We start from the raw sequence: 20280 nt of genomic DNA, 5'->3' as shown, positions 1-20280 counted from the left end.
TTGGTCTTTCTCTGTTCATCTCTTCATCCCTTGCATTTGCATGGTGCGATGGGCTGATGGATCTCCACCAACCTCCTGTATCACAGAGGGCAGTAAATTTGCGGTGGGGAAGGACTAGTCTGCATGCAGCACCTCTCAGCCTGACTGAGAAATTCCAGAAACTTACTCATTATTTCTATAGAATTAGGAAATAGAGTAATTTTGTGTTGCTCATAGCAATATCCCAGAACCTGCAGAGGTTTGAGGTGTCCTCCTTCCTTGGGGGTTCTTGGGAGAGCACAGCTTCTAATGACCTTTGTCTGGAGCTGCCATTTCCACATCTTGTTTCCAGGTCCTTATTTCGGAGAGGTATTTAAGAGGGAATCTTGATTTCCAGCAGTGCTCTGTGAGTCATGTGGTAACTGATGAGAAGTTGTTGAAAGGTTGAGTCTTGTACTCCAGCCGAGGTGCTGTCACATTCTCTCAAGCCTCTGAAACTGAGGCGTATGTTTGTCATTGACATTAAAATCAAAATACATAATTTGGTGTCAAAATTACGTGGTCTCTTTAACAAGCAAAATAGAAAAGTGAAACAGCAATAATTTTTTTTCTTTAATGGATTTTTTTAATTGATTAAATAGAAGAAATGTTAAAAATAGGGTCCCCTGGGACATCACTCCAAGGAAAAGCATACTGCACGCTTGGCGTGAATTTCTGTATCTGAAGGTGGCATGTTCTCATGGTACAGCTTTCCAAAGGGTGGATCGGAGCATCCATTCACGTGACACATCCTTTAGCTGTTCCTTACGCATGTGTCCGATCTATGCGTTTCTGTACAAGACAACAGTTTATTTGGGATTTTACCTGTCAACTGTACTAGTTAACACCTTCTTTGCTTTCTTGTTGGGCATCTCTCACTGTCTCTGGTGGCAATGTGGGCACATGCAGTTCAGTAGTTTTGAAGCTTGGTGCTCAAGTAGGGCTTGAATCCATGTGCCTGAGTTCAGACATGTGAGCCACCAGCGTGGATTTAGAGGAGCTGACAAAACCTTCGTTTCTCTTGGTCTAGGTTGTTTAGGGCTTTTCTAACTATTAGTAGTCGTGGTATTTTTACTTTGCATGATGGCAGGTTCCTTATCAGCCACTTCCTACCCCTTTCCCCGTGTGTAGAGCTACACTGGTGAGCCAGGTGTGACAGTCCAGCCAACGTGATCCAGCTTGTGCTGTTGGGAAATAACACCTACCCCAAACATGTGCCTGTAATAGAAATAGGGTGTACTTCTACCAGGTATGAAAGACATGTTTTCCACTCATGAAAGCGGCCTTGTATTTTAGATTTTAACTGGAATTTGAAAATAAAATGAAAACTTGGTTTTCTGGGTGCTAGACTGCTTTACAGCTTCAGTCTGTATTTTAGTGGGATTTGTATACTTAGGTTTTAAAAAGATGCAGTTGTATTACTTCAGAGGTAATTCTGATTCTTCCTTGTGATAAGAAATAACTCTTAGCTATTTAAAGATATTTTACCTTTAGAACCAATGATATTGTGGCTAAGTCTCCATGCAGTGGTCTGGGTTATTTTAGCTGCCTATTATTTACATTTCTGGATTTATTAACATTAAAAAAAAAAGTTGGTGGGATTTGGATTCATTTTCTGAAATAGTGGAATGATTTGAAAGGAAAATATCTTCAATGTTACGACATTTTAATGTTTTGTGTTCTCCCCCCCCCCCCCCCCCATTTATTGCAGCTGAAGCTCAGCCATCTATATTCTATGGATAATTGCTTCCCTATAAGCTGTAACTCTGTTCTCAAAAAAATATTACAGCATTTGGAGATGCATTACGTGAAAGTGCATCATCTAGCTCTTCCCTATTACCAGTGCAGTCGCTTACAATGAACTAGATACCAGTGCTGGGCTGCTGGCTCACAGTAAACTAGATACCAGTGCTGGACTGCTGGCTGCGGTCTTGTAAGGATGAGATTGTCTATGACCCTGATTCTTTCCTTCAGACAAAATGTTCCAAATCAAACACATACAGAAAAAATTCTCAGCTAAAATACTGCTGTGCGGAGTCAGACAGAATAATGGCTATGCTGATTCATGTAACTTAAGGGGGGGGGGGAGGATCTTGATTAATCTCTGGCTCGAGGAATAAGGTAAGCTTTTGTAATGTTGTGGCCTGAAAAAAGGAAAAGAAAAAATAGTAAAGCTGCAAGACTTGAAGAGCCATTTCTCTAGATGAAAATCTCTCTCTACCTTAGGAGGACTGTGTTCATTTTGGATTGATTATGAAGATTTTTTTCAGCTTCAGGGTACTATGGCCTTTGTACATATATTTTTAATTTTGGGATAGATGGGGAAGAAGCAATCATAAGATATTTAACTCCTAATGACTAATTTTTCTTCAAGTAACTCCCCAGCTGAATTCTTGATCTTTCGTCCCATGTTGGAGTTGCTTGGAGAGTTACTAGGCTTCAGGATGAATATTGAAGTCCTGAGCTGCTTTGTGTTTAGATTCAGACAAAGAAATTTTCAACTACATCTGAAAGGAGCAATGTTTATTTTCCAAAAGTGTGTTCAAAATATTTTCCCTAAAATGCAGTACCTCCACTTGAGGTGGATACTCTACAAACACTTAATTTTTTTGAGTGGAGCCATGTAGTGCATGAGTTGCAAGAGGAATCAGCGGGAAGAACTTGTTGAGAGGTATATCCAAGTGTGGAGCATTGTGTTTGGGGGAAAGAGAAGATCAAATGAGCACAAAAATAGTAAAATGTGGCCTTTCTCATCAGTGAGCATTTATTGTCTTTCAGAGTGCATTGCTTCTGGTGAGAGTAAATGGCAATAAAAAGCAATTGAGTACTGCAAATTGGTCCATTGAATAATTCAAAATAGTTAAAAATTACATAATTGGCTTAAAGATGCCTAATCAACCCATATAATGCCTCAGAGGTTCCCTGGGGCTTTATATGGATGGATCGGGTGGATTTTTCAATGTGGTCAGTGTTGCTGCTCGTCAGCTGTTTGGTGGAGGTTACTTATCTTTGTAATGCTACTGCGTGTGGCTTTTGGTTTTCTTATTGTTTTTCTGTTCCCAAATATTTGATTTGAACAAATGGGTCAAGAAAAATGTTGATTGCCCTTTGCACTAACTCCCAGGTTAGTTGAAAAAGCAACTTGGTGTGTAGAGCTGGTGGAGCTATGCATCTACAGCATAATTTCAACCTGATCTTTCTAGATATATGTGCATATATCTTAAAGCAGGGAATAGGTAACTCATGAATTGGTATTGGTGTGGGCTCCAGTACCGTGTTTTCATTTGTGTTAATGATTTGGAGGAATCATTAGGAAGTTGTTGTATCCTCCTGAACACCTAAAGACTAGAAATAAAGCTGGAAAAGAAACTGCGGCTTCTCTGACCAGTTCCTGACTCGTTGCCCAAGGGAAATTAGTTGCAATGAAAAAATCTTGATTCTGAATAATGTCAAAAAGTATGGTGAGGAGTTAGGTCACAAAATCAGAGCAAGCTGGAAATGCAGCTCAGCACTTGAGGAAATCCAGAAATGGTTTTCCCTTGTAAAGACAGGCATTGTGCCGTATTAAAAGCAAACAGTCGTTTAAATGGTTTTGGTAACTATTGCAGGAGGAATATTGTGTTCATTTGAGGCATCTTAATTAAGGAGGCAGTGGGGAAATTTAGAGAAGCTGCAGTTGAGAATGGTGAAATTGGGGAGCATAATAAAAGAGGGGGGGGGGGGAAGGCTAAGTTTAGCTAGGCAAGCCAGTATCTGCTGCTTTTATGGTCTGCAAGTTTCTGAAGTACAAGCGGAAGAAGAGAAACGGAGGTTGCACAGGCTGATGTAACCACGAGTAATGGGGCAGGGTGTGCAAGGGGGGGTTAGCTGCCATCAGAATGACTCTTCCCCAATAAATCCTGGTCAGAAACATTATGCCCAAGAGGAGAGGCAGAAATCATCTCACTCAGGACCAATAAATTCAGGCTGCCCAGAGATCAGGAACATACATCTTAATGAACATTTCTTCCTGAGCAGGAACAGGATGAGCTAATTGTCTTTGGTGCCCTCTGGTTTCCCTGGCTCGAATTCACGTTTTTTGGATTTAAGTGTCGTTACAAGTAATTGGAGTTAGATACGCAGATCAGAGGAAGAAACGGGCTTTGTTGCTTATCAGCTAAAGAAATGAAATAATTAAATTTGCCAATTTGAAGACACTTTCCCTCCCTGTCCTTAGAAAATACTGACCCTGCAGATTTTTGATGCTGAACTGTTCATTTTAATTTTGCAAGTGATGGTCTCCTCTGGGGCTTTGATAAACTGCACTTGAAAATGTGTATTTAGAGAAGGGAAAGGAAGGAAATGGCCTTTGCGAGGGGTAAGTTAAGTACCTTGCTTTCTCTGTTCACCCTCTGTCTCCGCGAATGGGACATGGAATTATATTTTTCCTTAAAGAAAGGGGGCAGGGGGGACCAAACACCAGCTTTTAACAAGGGGTAACAAATTTTTCCAATCTCAGAATATACATCATTGTACCCTGGCAGGGAAAATGGAGGAAGAAAGATGAGATGTGTTAATTGCTCTTTTTCTAGCTTCTTGTAACTCGATTAGAGCTTTGTATAGTCCCCTATTTCCTCATAGAGGAAACAACTCTTTTGCTAGATTTTGGGGCTAATAAGGACAAATTGCATCCAGGATTTCATGCAGTACATGCAATTAAAGTGAATAAAACTGGATGTGTTATTTAAACAATAGGAGGGTAGTTGGAAGGTGCTTAATATTGTTGCTCTCAAGGAAATGGGGAATTAATCACTGGAAATGATGCATGGATACAGAGGAGGCTTTTTGTATAAATCTCTTAATTAGATTGCATCGTTGAAAAGATTATGAAGTTGGTGTTGGGGATGACTGGTCCACCTGAGTACATCTCAGCTGACGCTGAAATAACGAGGGATGGAGAGCAAAGGTCTCCCCATCCCAGCAGGCAGGACAGAGAAGCTGGATAGAGGCATCACTTCTGCTGCAGGGTTGTGTATGAAATAACCCACCACGTGCTGCTGGTGATTGCCATGGTTATAGGAGATATCGTTTATGCACGTGGTGTTTGGAATTTAAAGCGTGATAATTGGCACGAGGAAATTGGAAATCCAGAGATGGTAACAGCAGGACTGTATGTGCTGTATATATCAAGTGGCTAGTGACAGGCTGTTCCTGCCATCGAGTTTAATGTTGTCATACATCTGTTTAAGGCACAAAGTGACTGGAAAAAGTGATCTCATTAATGTTTGCTGAATCTTTTAGTGATGAAGTGCTACAGTTTATTATAGCAAGGGGAAAACACGATGTAAAAGTCTCCTGGCCCTAAATTGAAGCTGTAACTAATGTACAAAATCCAGTTCAGTTAATTCCATATTAATTTCCTTTTGTTTGAGTGATTCCTCTTTGCGCTCCCCCTCCCACCCCCATCTGGGAGATGCCTTAACACAGAATGCTGGTTGCAGAAACTCACTACTTTTTGAGCATCTGCAAGAAATATTAAAAGTTGATTGCAACAGATGAGGTTAAAGGGGGATGAGCCTCACCAGTGATCCACATCCTGCTGCCAGATTTGGCTGGGGAAGAGCCATCTTCAGAACAAAAAAAGGGGCTAAGTTTTAAATGGTCATTTAAGATGACAACCTAAGCACTAATTATAGCCTGGAGGATTCCCTAGAAATCCCAGCAGACACCAAAATTCCTGTAGGTGGTATGTATTTGAAAGTAGCAGAGCAAGATAAATTCTCATATTAGCTTAATTCGGAAAAAAATTGTGGCACTGTGTTGTAGCTTTAAATGATAATGGGTTACAGAGCCCAAAATGGAAACACACTGAAATTCTTTGGTGGGATGCAGGGGAAAGAGCGTGGTTTTGCTGTGATGGGTGGTTGTGAAGCAATGCTTTTGCAGAGTTCTGGCTAAATAAACCATGACAACATAGACTAAATGCAATGAAAAATAAGGTACCACGCTGTCTTGGGTGCATCTCAGCTGGTAAGCTCCAGCTCGTGTGTTATCTCAATATCTTAACTGGACTGAGACAGAGCTGGTAATGATTTGTTTAAATTTGCACAGTGAGACAAGAGCTGAGTCTGGAAGAGAATTACCCAAAGTCCAGGTCTGCTTCTCATCCACCAGCTGCTTCACAAAGCACACAGTTTTCTCTGCAGTGCCAGAGGACCATCCTCTGCCCAAATTGGTGTTATACTGTACGGAGCAGGCTGAAGCTCTTGCTACAGTGACATTTTCTGTTGATTGTCATTAGAAATATCAGATGGTGTCTTGGTTTTGTGCTTTTTCTATCTGTAAATGGAATAAGTTTTGTTCAAGAAACGTCTCCTCCGCCCAGCCTCCTTGTTGAGACCTTTGGTGAAAGGACCACCATGAAGCTCGTAGCTAGAGATTCCCGAGAGCTGCGTTTTCTTCTTAAAATTGCAAGAATAATGGAAAATTGTTTTTGGATAGAGTCATTTTGAACTTGTGCCTTTTTTAAATTGAGCTTTTGTATCTTTAACTGGTCTTTGTTTTTTATTGTGTGTGGTTTTTTTTTTTTAATGTAGCTCCCCAGAGGAATTTCGAAATCGCCTTTAAGATGTTTGATCTGAATGGTGATGGCGAGGTGGACATGGAAGAGTTTGAACAGGCAAGTTGAATGACAGGTTGACTTCTTAATGCTATGGCATCTTAGTCATAAGTGCAGCACTCCTCTACGATGTTACTGTGATTTATATTTGTGGTTACTGCTGGTTGACGTCTTTTCCTTCTGTGCTCGGCTGTTGCCTCACTGCCTGCTTTTTTTTGTTTGGTTTTGTTTGTTTTTTTTTTTTTTCCCTGGGTATATCAAGACATAATTTTTCATTCAACCAGGTCAACTGTAAGTATAAACTCCGATTTCCTGTGACTTTGTCATGAAGGTATCTTTACAAGATGTCACCTCCAAAGTAGATAAAGAATTTTTTTCACTGTACTGGTATCATAGGATTTTGATCCTACTTTCTTCCACAGCTTTTATTGCATTCCTTAATTTTGTTTGTCTTCAGAGGACAACCAGGGCGAGTCTGCTTCTAAGAAGAATTTAGCCATTTATTTCAATGTAATCTAAAAATGTGTTTGAGAGTGTATTTTCATTAGTTTCTTTCCCCTACTTCTTACAAGGTTTCATCAGCAAGGAGTTTGATGCAGACTTTTTAATGAGCTTAGTCTGCATGTTTGATGCTGGTGAGGTCCTCCTGTGAGCTATGGTTTGTGATTGTGTTAAAGTGAGAATAGATTCAAGACTTGAGCTGTCAGTGGGGAAAACATCTGACCTCCTCAGGCAGAATTGTATGGTTTTCTTGCCTTTGTAGAAAACAGCCTTAAGGTTTTGGAAACTCATAAACACCCTGAAGTTGCTGTATATTAGCAAAGCTCCGTGTGTGTGCTACTTGTGAAAGGAAAAGTGAATGGGTTTGCAAAGAAGGGAACTGGTCGGTTGGATGAGGAATCACTACCTCTGTTATCAAAGAACAAGGTAGAGGAGATAGACGACTAATCTACCTAATATTCATGTGGCCCCTGGCACTTCTTCTGTGACCCCACATCCCTCGGGGCTGTATGTTTTATGGGCAAGTGGAAGCTGCTGCTTCTGGGCAAAGGAAGAGACACTCTGGTCAAAAAAATAACCTGCCCTTGTGGTGGTTTTTTTTATGTTGGAGGACACACGTGTTTGGAGATGGTGAAAAGCTGTGTACTGATATCTGAGAACAAAGCAGCCCTGAATAATCTAGTTAGAAATTCTTACTCATTGGTTGATCGAATAATTAGTCCACTTCAGAAGACTCTGTAAGAGGTCATGCTTGGGGCACTTGATATAAATGGGAAGAACTAGTGGTGAAGCAGGTCTGTTAAATTAATTCCCCCCCTTCTAATCTTTTGCTGTCATCCTCTTTAAATTATTACCTGTGGGTATGATGTCATTATTATGAGTTTGCTCCAGAGCTCTGTAATATATCTGGTTAACTGTACGTTTTTAAATGCAAATTTTGGACTAGCAGGAGAATGGGAGTATATTTATCTCCAATATGATATCCCTTCATGTGACAATTTGTAATGTAAATCCAGGAGTTTATTCATTTTCCTTCAAGTGCAAATTTGAATATACTGCTGTGTCCAGGTTATTGTGCTGTTTGGCACTGCCTCCCTACCATCTACTGATTTTACCTATGAAAAATTCCAAGTTTCCTATTTTCCCAAGAAAAAAATACTGCTCTTCCTTCTATTTGCATAGTGCATGAATATGGCACTCCACTGCAGCTATCTGATAAAATGCCTTTTGAATTGTTAAATATTACAGTAGTTACTAATGTTCTACATTGAAATCAATTATGGAGATAAATGAATTTAAGAAAAGTGGAGAATGGTTAGCGACCTACTAAAAATGCAGTGATGCCAAGGTACTAACGCAGGTGTCATGTTTGGCTTTTTTATTAGATGCATAAACTAACAAAGAATGTTTCTTGAGGATGAATGTTTCGGAAGCACTATGAAGATGAAAGCACAAAATTGAATTAAATTATTTGAAATCATCCAGTAGGCAAAGGGAAGTTATATGTGCATTAAGTCATATAAAAATCCTTAGGAAGAGGGACATATTTTTAAGCTTGTTACATGCATCACTGCCTCTATATAAAGGAGTAAAATTCCTGGTTAGCATCAGAGTATTGTGGTGAAGGCTGATCTTTCAGAGCTTTCAAATCAGAGGATGAAGGAGCTGTTTTGGAAAGTGAGAAGAAGCTGACAACATCTTCGTAGATATCACTACAACTGATTTGCTGGACTTTGCAAACAGAATTAAAGCAAAGGGAGGCACACATATAACATTATACACATATAACACACACAATAATTTATATGATAAATACTCTTTTTTCACTCCTTATGGAAATGCCTCAGTAAGAGCATGAAGGATGGCAGGGTTTGCAGATCTGTACCATAAACATCTTACCTGGCAGGGGCAGCTGGACCTGGCTCTTCCAGGGAATATACTACTAGAGGTGGAATAAGTTTAAAAGAGCAACATCGTTTTGGGGAGAATGGGTGGAAAAAGAAGGGAAAGGAAAGGGTCATCACAGAAGCATCATACCATCCCCACACTGGCTGTGAGCAGGTGGGAATGACTTTCTTACTCCTTTTTCACATATTATCTTTGGAGACAGCCAACAGCAGGTCTCTTCTCATTAATGTCTGACAAACCTTAAGAGTATTCATCAAGAAAGAAAATTACTTGTTGTAATTTAGCTAATATGCGAGTAACTCGGAGGCTTTAACTGCCTAATAAGAAAATATTGAATTTCTTCAGGCCTCTGATTTTTTTTTCCACTTGATGCATGTGGTTAGTGCATAGTGCTAAATAGTTTGCTGCCTTCATCGGTATCATCTTCAACTTTTCATCTTTCAGCATGTAAATCGTTAGTTTACTCTTATATTTTTAATTAAAAAGATGAAAAGTAGTAAATTCTCAAGCAGTGTTTCTTGTGGTTTCTCTTCAAACCATTAACTATTTTCATTTATTTTTTTCTTTTTTTTTCTCTTGTCTGGTGCAAAAGATGAAACATCACACACGCTTAGGCTGAAATATGTACAAAACACAGTGAAGCATCTCTGTGCTTCCCATCCTCATATGATTGAGCTGTGGGGGCAGACAGCACTGGTTGGGCTGGAGGACAACTTCTTGCAGTGGTTCCCTGCCTTTCTGGGTATTAGAAGGATTACCAAAAATAGGGACCAGCTGAATAATTTTGGTTTCAGTGCCCACAGATGGGTTTTCAAACTGTCTGATACTTATTATAGATGGGGAGAGAAGAGGGGTATAGGATGCCTTATAAATAACACCTGGGAAAAGATGCTCTCAGACTGCAGTGTGGTAAACACTTGCTTCTGCAGAAACAGGGGCAGCTTTCCAAGCTGGTCATAAACTGCATTGCTTCAGACAGTTTATAAATATTTGCCTCCACAATGTGCATGCAGAGCTCGTGGTTAAAGTGGAGCACAAAGCAAAATAAGGAGTTGCTATTTACAGTGCAAAAATCCTTCCTCACATCACAGTGCGTATTTCAAAGAAAAAAACCCCAAACCTTTCTTCTGTATTTTTTTTTTTCCTCTGACTTGGTTTTCCTTGTAGTGGAAGAATAGCCAGTAGTCTGTGGTTCGGAGGCAGCGTTTCAAGTGAGGTGAGCCCAGCAGAGGTACTTGGCGTCCTCCTCCAGAGCAGCCCCTTTGGGGTTGTTCCAGCACTCGCTCTCTTGTTAGGAAAAAAACTGAACACTCCGTATACCATGATAACGAGATTCTGGTGTCCTTTTGACAGCTGGAGCTGTTGGCAGCTGTTCTTCTTCCTTCCTTCCAACTTGTGTCAGCAGGAGGAAGAGGCTGAAGGCAAAGCAGCGGTGTTTGCTGGAGCTTCGGGAAGCCTGTGCTGTTGAGGCTGAGTGCTGGGCAGCACGTCGGGTGGCTTATGTTCCCCTCCTTTCTCACACTTGTCCTTAATATGAATCCTCTGCCTTATTGGAAGAGATGGGCTATTATGCAGAGAATAACCCTGGCTTCTCATATCACTGCGATAGTCATTCAGATGGGTGAGTGCTGGGAAGGGGTAGTGGGATAGTTGGGGATGGAGAGAGGAGGCGAGTGTGCATTTGGCTTGGCTGCCCCCTTAAATTAGCACAGGACCCTTAAACTATTGGATTTTTCAGGCTGTCGCATCCTTCAAGTTCAACCTTTTGCCATATTATAGGGGGTAGGGAAGTTGTCCTGCACATCCTTGTCCTGTTCTGTAGCATCCACTCAAGCTGAGCGGTGCCTTCAGGAAGGTATGGGGCGCTGCTGAGAGCTCAGGGGAGGAGGAGGATGCTGTTTGCCAGCATGGCTTGTTAAAAACATTGAGATATTGCTGTTATAATGTGTGCTTTCACACTTGCCTGTCTTCATGCAAATATCCTGGTCTGCTGGTAACTCAGATACTTCTGCATTACTTGTTATTCTGCTGGCGCTGCCTCTGGGGTTGTATTTGGGCTGATGCAGCCTGCAGTACTTTTGGAGAGCCCTTTGCTCTGGGTGGGTCAGCCCCTGCCTGCAGCTCAGCTTGCTGCATAGCCCCAGGGATGGAGGAGCTTCTAGCCATGGCAGAGAGCAGCAGGCAGCAAGGAGGGGGTGCCCTTGGGTAGAAAACCCCTGATTTTGCGCACAAGGCGAAAGGAAACGCGATGTGAGCTAACTGGGGTTGGTGTGAACTAACAAGGATGGTCAGTAAATAGGAGTGGAAGCTCCATAACATGTGCAGGCTTTTTTCTTCCCTGTGGTTGCCTTGGCTTTCTCTCCTCCTGCGACTTCGCTGGGAACAAGCTGCTCTCGGCTGACCAGGCGTAGGATCAGTGCTAAAATGCTTATCTGCAAACTGGGTGAATTGTTTCTTAAAACTCATTTTAAGCATTTTACACTCTTCTTTCTTTGAAGAGGACTGAAAAAACCAAAGCCTAAGTTCAGCCAAATTTTTGAATTTTCATGTCTTTTAAGAATTATTTCAGGAAAAAAAAAATAGAGGATGGCACGTCTGAGCCTGGAGTACTTTGTACTGACACTTGACTAACGTAAGTCGCAGTGGTGTTTTTGATGCTAACATCCTTTGGCTTATTTTTAGGTCCAGAGCATCATTCGCTCCCAAACCAGCATGGGTATGCGCCACAGAGACCGGTCTACAACGGGGAACACCCTGAAAACTGGCTTCAACTCTGCGCTGACAACGTACTTCTTTGGGGCAGATCTGAAGGGGAAGCTGACCATCTCCCACTTCCTTGACTTCCAGCGCAAACTGCAGCACGATATTCTGAAGCTCGAGGTTTGGGTTATTTTTTATGTATGGTGGTGAGGGCAGTGCAGCATGGACAGTGCTGCATGATATGGTTTCTGGAGGAAGAACCAAAAGCATGGGAGGGGTTTGGAGGGACTTGCTGTGGCTCATAGCACTCACAGATCAAACCTGTTGTTGAATTTCTGATCAGCATTTTGGTGCCTGTGGCACTCCCCAGGAACATATCTAGCTTTTGTCAGTAGCCCCTCTTGTGAAGTTGCAGCAGCGGCCAGCACATCCTGGGTGCGTATCCCTCCACGTGGTGCTTGCCTTGTCAATGCCTTGGCACAGCCAATGGAGATGATTAGGAGATGCTTTAGAAAAAGACAAAAGATTTTGTGAGCAGTCTGTTGCTACCTTCCGAAGGAAGGTTTGTCTCATTCTTAGTGAGCAAGCTGTGCCCTGAAGGACCAGGGTTCATAACCATCCCAAAACTCATCCCAAAACTGCTTTTGTCCCCACCTTCTTGTTTGCCTCACTATTCTGAATATTGTGGCTGTGTAAGTGTTCAAGCCTTGTGTGAATCCTGCCAAATAGGTGGCCTCTGTTATGTGATCTCCATTGTTCACTCTTGGGTTAATGTGCGTTATAAGAAATATCCATATATTCGGACCCTTCCATTGAATTTAAGGTCTCCTTTTTTCTTTGCGTTACCAGGAGTTAACAGCAGCTCCCAATCTCCCTCCTCTTAGTCACACAGCCAGAATTTAAGCATCAAGTTTCAAAATTTGGTTCTTTTGACTAAAGCGAGTACAAGAATAGCAATGGGGATCTCCTTGGTCTGTGTCTCAGCTCCAAAGTCGAGCTGACTCAAAAATGGTGCCCTTCTCTGGAGCAGGCTCAAGGGTTTGACCTGGCTTGAGCAAAGCCAGGCTTTTATTTGCATCAGAAATGAAGATTTTGTGCATAAGAAGATTAACCCACAACCATAACCTGTTAAGACAACAGTATTCGGAGCTCGCTACTGCTTCAGTCTGATGTGTGCATGTCCGCATGCTCAGGTTGTGTGATCCAGCTAATGGACAGCATTTTATTAAGTTCCTATTAAGTCAGTCGTTGCGAACTTAACCTGAATTTATTCCCTTTTTTATTTGGAGTTTGACAAATCTAAGTAAGAAACTGACCCAAGGACTAATTTTTTGTTGAAGGTAATTGTCCGGTTCGCTGATTTCATTTAACTGGTCATTCAAGTGGGTGGTGTGACCCTACATTTGCAGGGGGAATAGGTTGGTTGAAGAAAATGTTATTCGTGACCTGGAAAGTGTCAATTCCTCAGTGCCTCTGCAATTGAAAATGAATGCAATACTTTTTAAGGTTAAGAAACATAAGCTGAAACTCAAATGCAAAGGGAAGAGAAATAGAGGTGGTTATATCCTGGTTTGCCCTCCTGCTCTGGTTTCCCACTGCCACGTTTGTTCCAGGGACGGGCAACGAGGAGGCACTGAAGTGTTATTCCTGACCCTGTGCTAGAGTCCTCCACGGGTCCCCACTTAACTCATTAAGAAGCAATGGGGTTTTTTTCAGTTTCATGGTACTTGTTCTTCTTTTCCTCCTGCAACAGTTTAGTATTAATTTAGTCTTTAGTGATTTCAGTCAATGGTATGTCTTTCTGGTGAATGTTAATTGCCTTTCTAACAAGTTATTAATTGGGGACAGTACAAGATATGTGTGTCTTGGTAACTTAATGAATATCATAAATGCATCATTACTGAATTCCTGATGGCACCCTTGAGCACAGTACTATGCTGTGCTTAGCATTTTTGATACTCGTTTTAACTGAAAAATTGACCTGTACAAAGGTAACAGTTCTGTTATGCCCAATTTAATTTTTTCCTGAGTTCATGATACTGATTTTTCTGTTCATAGTTCTCATCGATTTAGGCAATACAGGCCTATTTCTGTCCTCAGCATTATGTAATGTGGCCTCTCTCCTCTTCTGCTTTTATCTCTTTTGACGTGATCTTCCACCTTTTCTCCTTGCTTCACATTTGATGTGTTTATTCACGGTTAAGCAGCTTTTAACACAAGTGTCTAGTGAGTTTGCATTGCTCCTTTTCCAGGGAGTGCTCTAATGAACTCAGCCATTTAAAAAACATGGTAATTCAGAGAAGAGACATCCCTCAAGTATTTACCTTGATCCGTGCAAATCAGAAGAACATAAGAAGTGGCACTAGGAAATACTGTACTACAGGTAACTTGTGTAGCTGATTTTTAACGGCTTCCCTTGTTTTATGTGTCTGTTTGGGTAATGAGCCTGTGAACATAGTGGTCCTTCGTCAGCCTCGTGCTTGGACTGCCCATGTGAGTCATCTCTGGATCCTTCTCTTGGCGTGGTTAGTGCTACCGGTGGACAAGAAGGAGCAGAAAAGAGCTGGTGGCAGATCTGCCATTGGCTTAGCTGAATTCTTGTACCCTCATCTACGCATCCCTGGCTGGCTTAGCAAAATTAGTACATGGGCTGAAGCTGGGATGTTAATTTGAAAACCAGTTTTTGTTCATGCTTGGTGTCTGAACTCCAGAAAAGGCTTTGGGGAAATGCACTGTCAGCAGGTCTGAAGAATAACTCCTGGGGCTGGTGCAGCCCCTGAGTGACACGGTGTCTCTGTTCTCAAACTGAGATGCTTGCTTTCTCTCTTCCAAAAGGTATCTACTTTAAGTAAGACCTTTTTTAAAGCTGTTTTCCTTTCGGCTTAGGATCCAGGCATATCTGCAGTTAATACACTTGAGAGCTGGTTTCTTCTGCTGACTGTGAGGGTGGAATAATAGTTTCTGACCATCTGAACCCACGTTCCTCTTACTGATTTTTGGTTCTTTTTTTTTCTTACCAAAATATTTATGCGTATTTCTTGATAAGATTGCGCAGAAACTTTCTCAGAGGAATTAGATCAAACAAAGCCCTGAACATTCCGATGTTCCTTGTGGCTGAAGTGCTTGACAGTGTTTTTAAGTAACCTGGTGTTTTCTTCTTCCCTTCTGCTTAGTTTTTTGACGAAAGTACGTTTTCCATCGTTTTATGGAAACTCAGCAATCAGCTCCGTTGCGGGAAGGGAAGGATGAGAGAAGTAACCACAGCCAGAGGAAGAGGAGAAGCTTTTAATGGCTTATTACAACTCTTTGTGGTTTGGCTACTTTGAGGAAGCTGTGGCCTCCTTGTTGCGTTGCGGGGTGGCCCTGGCTTAGCTAAGGCTGAGCCCTGGGAACCAACGCACTGAATGGGGCAGTCTCCTGGCAAAGTCCTCACCTTTTTCTTACTGCATTCACACTGCCTTGGATTAGCGCCTATGGAAGGACTTCCTTTCTTCTTGTTGCTTAGTGTGGCAAACAGTGACAAGTCTGTCTGGACAGGCTCTGCAGCTATAATGTGTCCTGTTAGGACAGGCAGTATTGGGCTCAAACGGTGCTGCTTTTTTTGAGTGGAAGTATTCTGCGAGTTAGGAAGATAAACAATGATGTCAAGTCCTGTTCATGCTGTTTCTGCTTGTTAGTGTCTGTCCTAGATATTTCTGTGTCCTTGGTGGACCAAGAGGAGTCCCAGCCAGCCTGTGGTTCTCTTCCAGCCTAAATTTTTCTATGAATCTGTAAGTGTATGTAGAAAAGATGTGTTAGCCCTTTGTTCTCCACATCTGTGTCACCCCTGAAAGGCAACCCAAAACCTGCTAATAGCAGTGATTTAATCTCCGTACTTAGTGGGTTTTTTATTTCCCCAGGTCTCTTTCTGCCAGCAGTGGGATATGTGCCTATGGTGTAAGACCTTAGTAAAGAGGTTTTTTTTCCATTTGCCTGCAGTGAAATTTCTATAGCACATTGTTTCCCTGACAGTTACTTACAGAGGGCATTTGTTCTCAGCTGAATGGGTGAAGCAGGTACTAATCCAGCTCTATGCCTTCTAGGTGTGGGGCTGTCTTCCTGGCGGGAGATGCCACAGCTGGAGAGGTTGTGCTTGCACAACTTTGAGCAACCCCACGTCTCAGTCTGGTGTGATCTGGGGTCTACGCTTTGAGGTGGTGGGATGCAGTGTCCCATGGAGGAGCTTGCCAGATAGGTTGAAGAGTCAGATCGTTGTGCAGATGTGTATCCTTACACTTAAACATAGGGATCTTTGCAGATCATTGTTTACCCAGGGATGTCCCAATAGTGGTCCCTCCCAAGTAAAAGGTCTTCCAAGCGCTGGAGCGAAGAGAAGTAAAATGGGATTCTGTGAGAATATGGCAAAGGTACCACATGTCATTGCTGCCATCTGGAAAAATCACACAGTGTCTGTTCTGTGGCAGGTGATGTGAGAGTAACTTCTTTACCCTGGAAACTCCTGTTTTCGTGACCAATGCCGATGTGATTGCTGCTTGGTTTGGTTTTCATGAAGAAGGGGTGATGGATGCTCTTCCATCTGCACATATCTTGTTAGAAAGTCCTAGATCTTTATGGATCTCAACCCTGTCTTAACGTATATTCCAGTTTCAGAAAGCATTTCTAATGCTTTGCAATCTGGTTTTAGGGTAGTAACTTGAGTCCGTAAGTGCCTTTCTGTTCTGAGTCCCAGTGCTGGGGTAGTTGGTATCTGAGTAATCCTGTACCAAGTATTAAAAACTACTGTGTTGTTACCAGCTTACTGAAGATTTTTTGGGTTCTGTCTTGTTTTTATTTGGGCTTGCAGACCAATACAGATTTTCAGTGATTTGTTAACATAGGCAACAAAGTTTGCAGTAGAGCGCTGCATATCTTTGTATCTGCTGCAGTGATTTAGGTGAAAGAAGAGAGTAACTTAAATAAATTGTTTTGACTGTTCTGAAAAACGAAGTCTGGCAGTGTCAGATTGGCTAAGCTTTGTAAGGAGGGGCCCAAAACTTGGACTTTTTGGAGCTCAATTTGGTATTGAACTTATACGAGATGTTTTTATTTTAAGTCACCCTTATGGCAGTCTCTGTCATGGTTAGCTGTGTTGTCTCACCAAGTTGTCCTTTCCTGCTGATTTGCTCACCAACAGCTTCACTGCTGGTCTGGCCACTGTGGGAACAATTATGGGGGATGCAACATTTTCCCTTTTATCTTATGAATTCCTCCTTCTCTGCGTCCTGTAATGGGTTTCGTATACTTACATAGTTTTGTCAGTTCTATATCTAGTTCTATATCTTCTGTATCTCCTCCTTTAGTCCCCTACTTGCTTTGTCTTCCTTCATGTGGTCCTTACATATGAAAAGCCAAACCAGCACTTGTGAAGTTGTCTCTTTAATGGGGCAATTAATGGCAGATACAAAAATTGCTTGGGTTCTTCGTTAGTGATTTCCTGACCTGGTTGGCAGCACTTATCCGAGGTGTCTGTCACTGTGGCATCTCTGATGTGCAAATGTATTAAGGAACGGTTTGAGTCACCTGGGATGTACCAGTGAGGCTGTGGTATGAGGTATTAAAAGGTACGCTTTGAAACCATTCAGTATGCCATGGGGAAGGACAGGAGGACAGGCTGATCGTTAAACACAGAAAGCCTAAATTGTGCCTTATGGGTCCTCTGTTTATCCCAGAGGATGAGTGATTCAATGGGAAGGTGGGGGGGGGGATGCAGCATCAGGAGGACCCAGGCTCAGTAACATGTACCACATGCCTTAAGAGCTCCTGCTCTGGGGAGCACAAGCCTGTAGCTGGGTGGTGAGCAGTGGGAGGGAGGCAGTCCAAGCCCTGAGGGTGGTGAAGGGCAAACAATGGCTGCTGTGAGAGGCAATAGGTAAAGCACAGAATTAGAGCAGGGAGAAGAATATTAATAAGCTGAAAATACAATTAAAAAGCAGCCGCTTTTTAGGCAACCAAAGAAAAACCTGGAGCAGCTTGGCTTTTACGTTTGTGTTCTGGTGTGTTGCCTAGGAGCTTCTTCTCTGCTTAGACAACAGACCAAATGTGTGCTTATGGACTGCCTGTGCAGCTGCAGGTTGGATGCTATGGAGCCGAGAGACATGGGAGACGGCGGTGGAGGCTCAGATCTGTTTACCAAGGGGAGACCTCCTGCGGTGATTCTCTGCTACCCAGTTGTCCCTTTGTGCTATTACATACCAAATTCAGCCTGAGCCTTTTTCTCTTGGTCAATCCCAGCTGGCAGAGGCATATTGGGAATTGAAGGGGTGAGCAGATGGGATGTCTTGGAGATCATACCTGTCTCTATCAGAGTCTGAGAGCACACGCTCTGGGTCTGCGTCACTATTGTCATCCCCTGACTGTAGCTTCAAGGTATGAAACAGCTCTTGAAGGGAAGAGGAACTTGACAACGAGGCTTTTTCCCCTGAGAAGTCCTTACTAGAGTCAGGAGTGGACAAAGCCATGATGGGTTTAGTGCCAAGGAGACTTATTCCCGCAGATCTATCTACTCCCTCTTCTGTGTTTAATGTGTTAGAAGTTTTAGGGAATAGAAATAAGGCTGATGACTGTGACTTTGATGGATAGCCATGAAGGTGTTGTGGATGACAGAATTTTGCAACATCTCCAATTAAAAATGGGATCATCTGACCACCATGAATAGTTTCATGTCAGGGAACTCTGTAGTTAAGGAGTCACAGCCCAGTGTATACATATGTAAGCTGGGAATTTCTAGGTAGGCAGCTGAAATGATTTGGACAGCTTATAATGTTTTTGATGGCATTCAAAGCTTCTGGCAGCCTGCTTTTGTCTTGGCACGTGAATGGAAAGGGTCATGTGAAGATTTCAGGTTGACCATACTGTCTCAGTTAGGGTTTGGGGAAAAGCTGGCGTTCAGTTTTTGTCCAGTGTTGGCCAAAGACTTTGTAAGAATTCAGAGTGGGATGTTAGTATGGAAAAAAAAAAAATCTGGAAAGTAGGAATAAGTTATGAGGCCGTGGCATGTGCAACTTAAAGGAAAGAGAGAAGGGAGATAAAACTGTCTCAGTAAACATGAGGAGTCACTATAAAGAAGACCGAGGCAAGTAATTTTCATCAATCAGTAATGGCAGAGCAGGTAATGAAAGGCTTAAGTGTGCACCAGGGAAAGTTTCGTTTAAATACAAGACAGGTTGAATTTCAGTCCCTTTTTTCATTACGAAGTGAGAGTGCTGGTGGGTGGGTGGGTGGTTCACTGTCACAGGTGAGATACTGAAAGCTGTTTTGTGCCTCTATTGGAAGATGCTGTAAACACTATTCCTTCCTAATTCCTGCTCAGTACAGGCTGCAAAAGCAAATGAGGAAATCATCTGTGCCAGAGAAATTAAACCCTTCCAGTGCCTTACCCTGAAAGGTGGAGGAAGAGTCAGGTATCAGCTGTGGGGTGGTGTAGGGGGGCTGAGGATTATAAGAGCACATCAAGCATGTGCACGTCAGCTGTGAAATGCTTGGTGAGACATCCTAGGGGTGCTAACCGGTGTGCTTCAAGGAGTGATGGGTGCACTGGCCCTTGGGCTCTGCTTCAGTCAACTCTGTACTCAGCCTACGTGAGGAAGACCGTGTCTGGCTGTGTGGTCGTCGTCAGCATACTTATCAAATTGAAATCAAGTAAAGACACTCAGGCAGCCACTTCTTAAATTCTATCTTAGCTGTAACTTGGGTCCGCTCCATCAGCAGTGACAAGTGAGCAGTTGCAGCACTACAACTGGCACCGACATGCTGAGGTTGAGGGCAGTGACACGAAGCAGGTACCCAGCGTCAAGCTGAGAACATCCCGTGGTCAGCAGACCAAAATAGCCAGCAGTTCAGAAGTGTGCCAGCAAAGCTGGCATGGGTGTGACAATACATGTGCATTGAGGTGCTGCAGCTGCTTGTGAGCACTGCTGGGACATTGCTCAAACACACAGGAGCAGCTTTGCCATCACCTCATTTGGGATGGGTGCTTCATGGACTGATCAATGCCTGATGAGAAAACACCCACTATGGTATATGCTGCTGATTTGCTTGTATTTGAACCGGGTGACTTAAATGTGGTTGATGCAGTGGCTCTGCAGGGGAAGCCATTTGAAGATTTTATTGGTATTTCTGTTTATTGCATCGTTAGTAGCAGTAGAGGGTTTTGCTCTGTAACAACGGGCTCCTTTGGTTTATGAAGTGTGTGTAAATCCACTCCCGAGCTCCCGCAGTGCAGCACACTGAGCCCTGTGCTCATGCAGGCAGCAGAACCTTTTGTAGGACCCCTGCAAATAAAATCTCAAGAGTGGTATTTTGGTTAATTATGTTGCCATGAGAGTGTGTGTGGAGGTTTGTATCACCAAGTCCATAAAGTAGAAGGGATAAGCTAGTTAGCATAGATGCTTTTTGTTTGTGTGTGCACAGTTCAGTTAACCAAGAGCCAGGTAGTCCCAGAAGTTGATGGGTAAGAGGCCAGGGACGTCTGCATGAACATGTTGGGACTGCAGCTGTATGGCTGCATTAGGTGGGTG

The 20280-nt window shown here is 42.7% G+C and overlaps 1 protein-coding gene across 1 annotated transcript in view; it reads left to right on the top strand.

Moving 5' to 3' along the window:
• The window catches only part of MICU1 (mitochondrial calcium uptake 1), a 110201-nt gene that overhangs the window by 62809 nt on the left and 27112 nt on the right, over positions 1-20280 (top strand). Inside the window, exons 8-9 of the mRNA XM_075505406.1 lie at positions 6594-6676; positions 11708-11905. Of these exons, the coding sequence (XP_075361521.1) occupies positions 6594-6676; positions 11708-11905 (281 nt within the window). The remainder of the gene's footprint in view (positions 1-6593; positions 6677-11707; positions 11906-20280) is intronic.

This window comes from Mycteria americana, chromosome 6 (assembly GCF_035582795.1).
Source record: "Mycteria americana isolate JAX WOST 10 ecotype Jacksonville Zoo and Gardens chromosome 6, USCA_MyAme_1.0, whole genome shotgun sequence".
NCBI lineage: Eukaryota > Metazoa > Chordata > Aves > Ciconiiformes > Ciconiidae > Mycteria > Mycteria americana.
The sequence above is the reverse complement of the archived record's forward strand: the minus strand, read 5'-3'. Positions and strand labels throughout refer to the sequence as shown.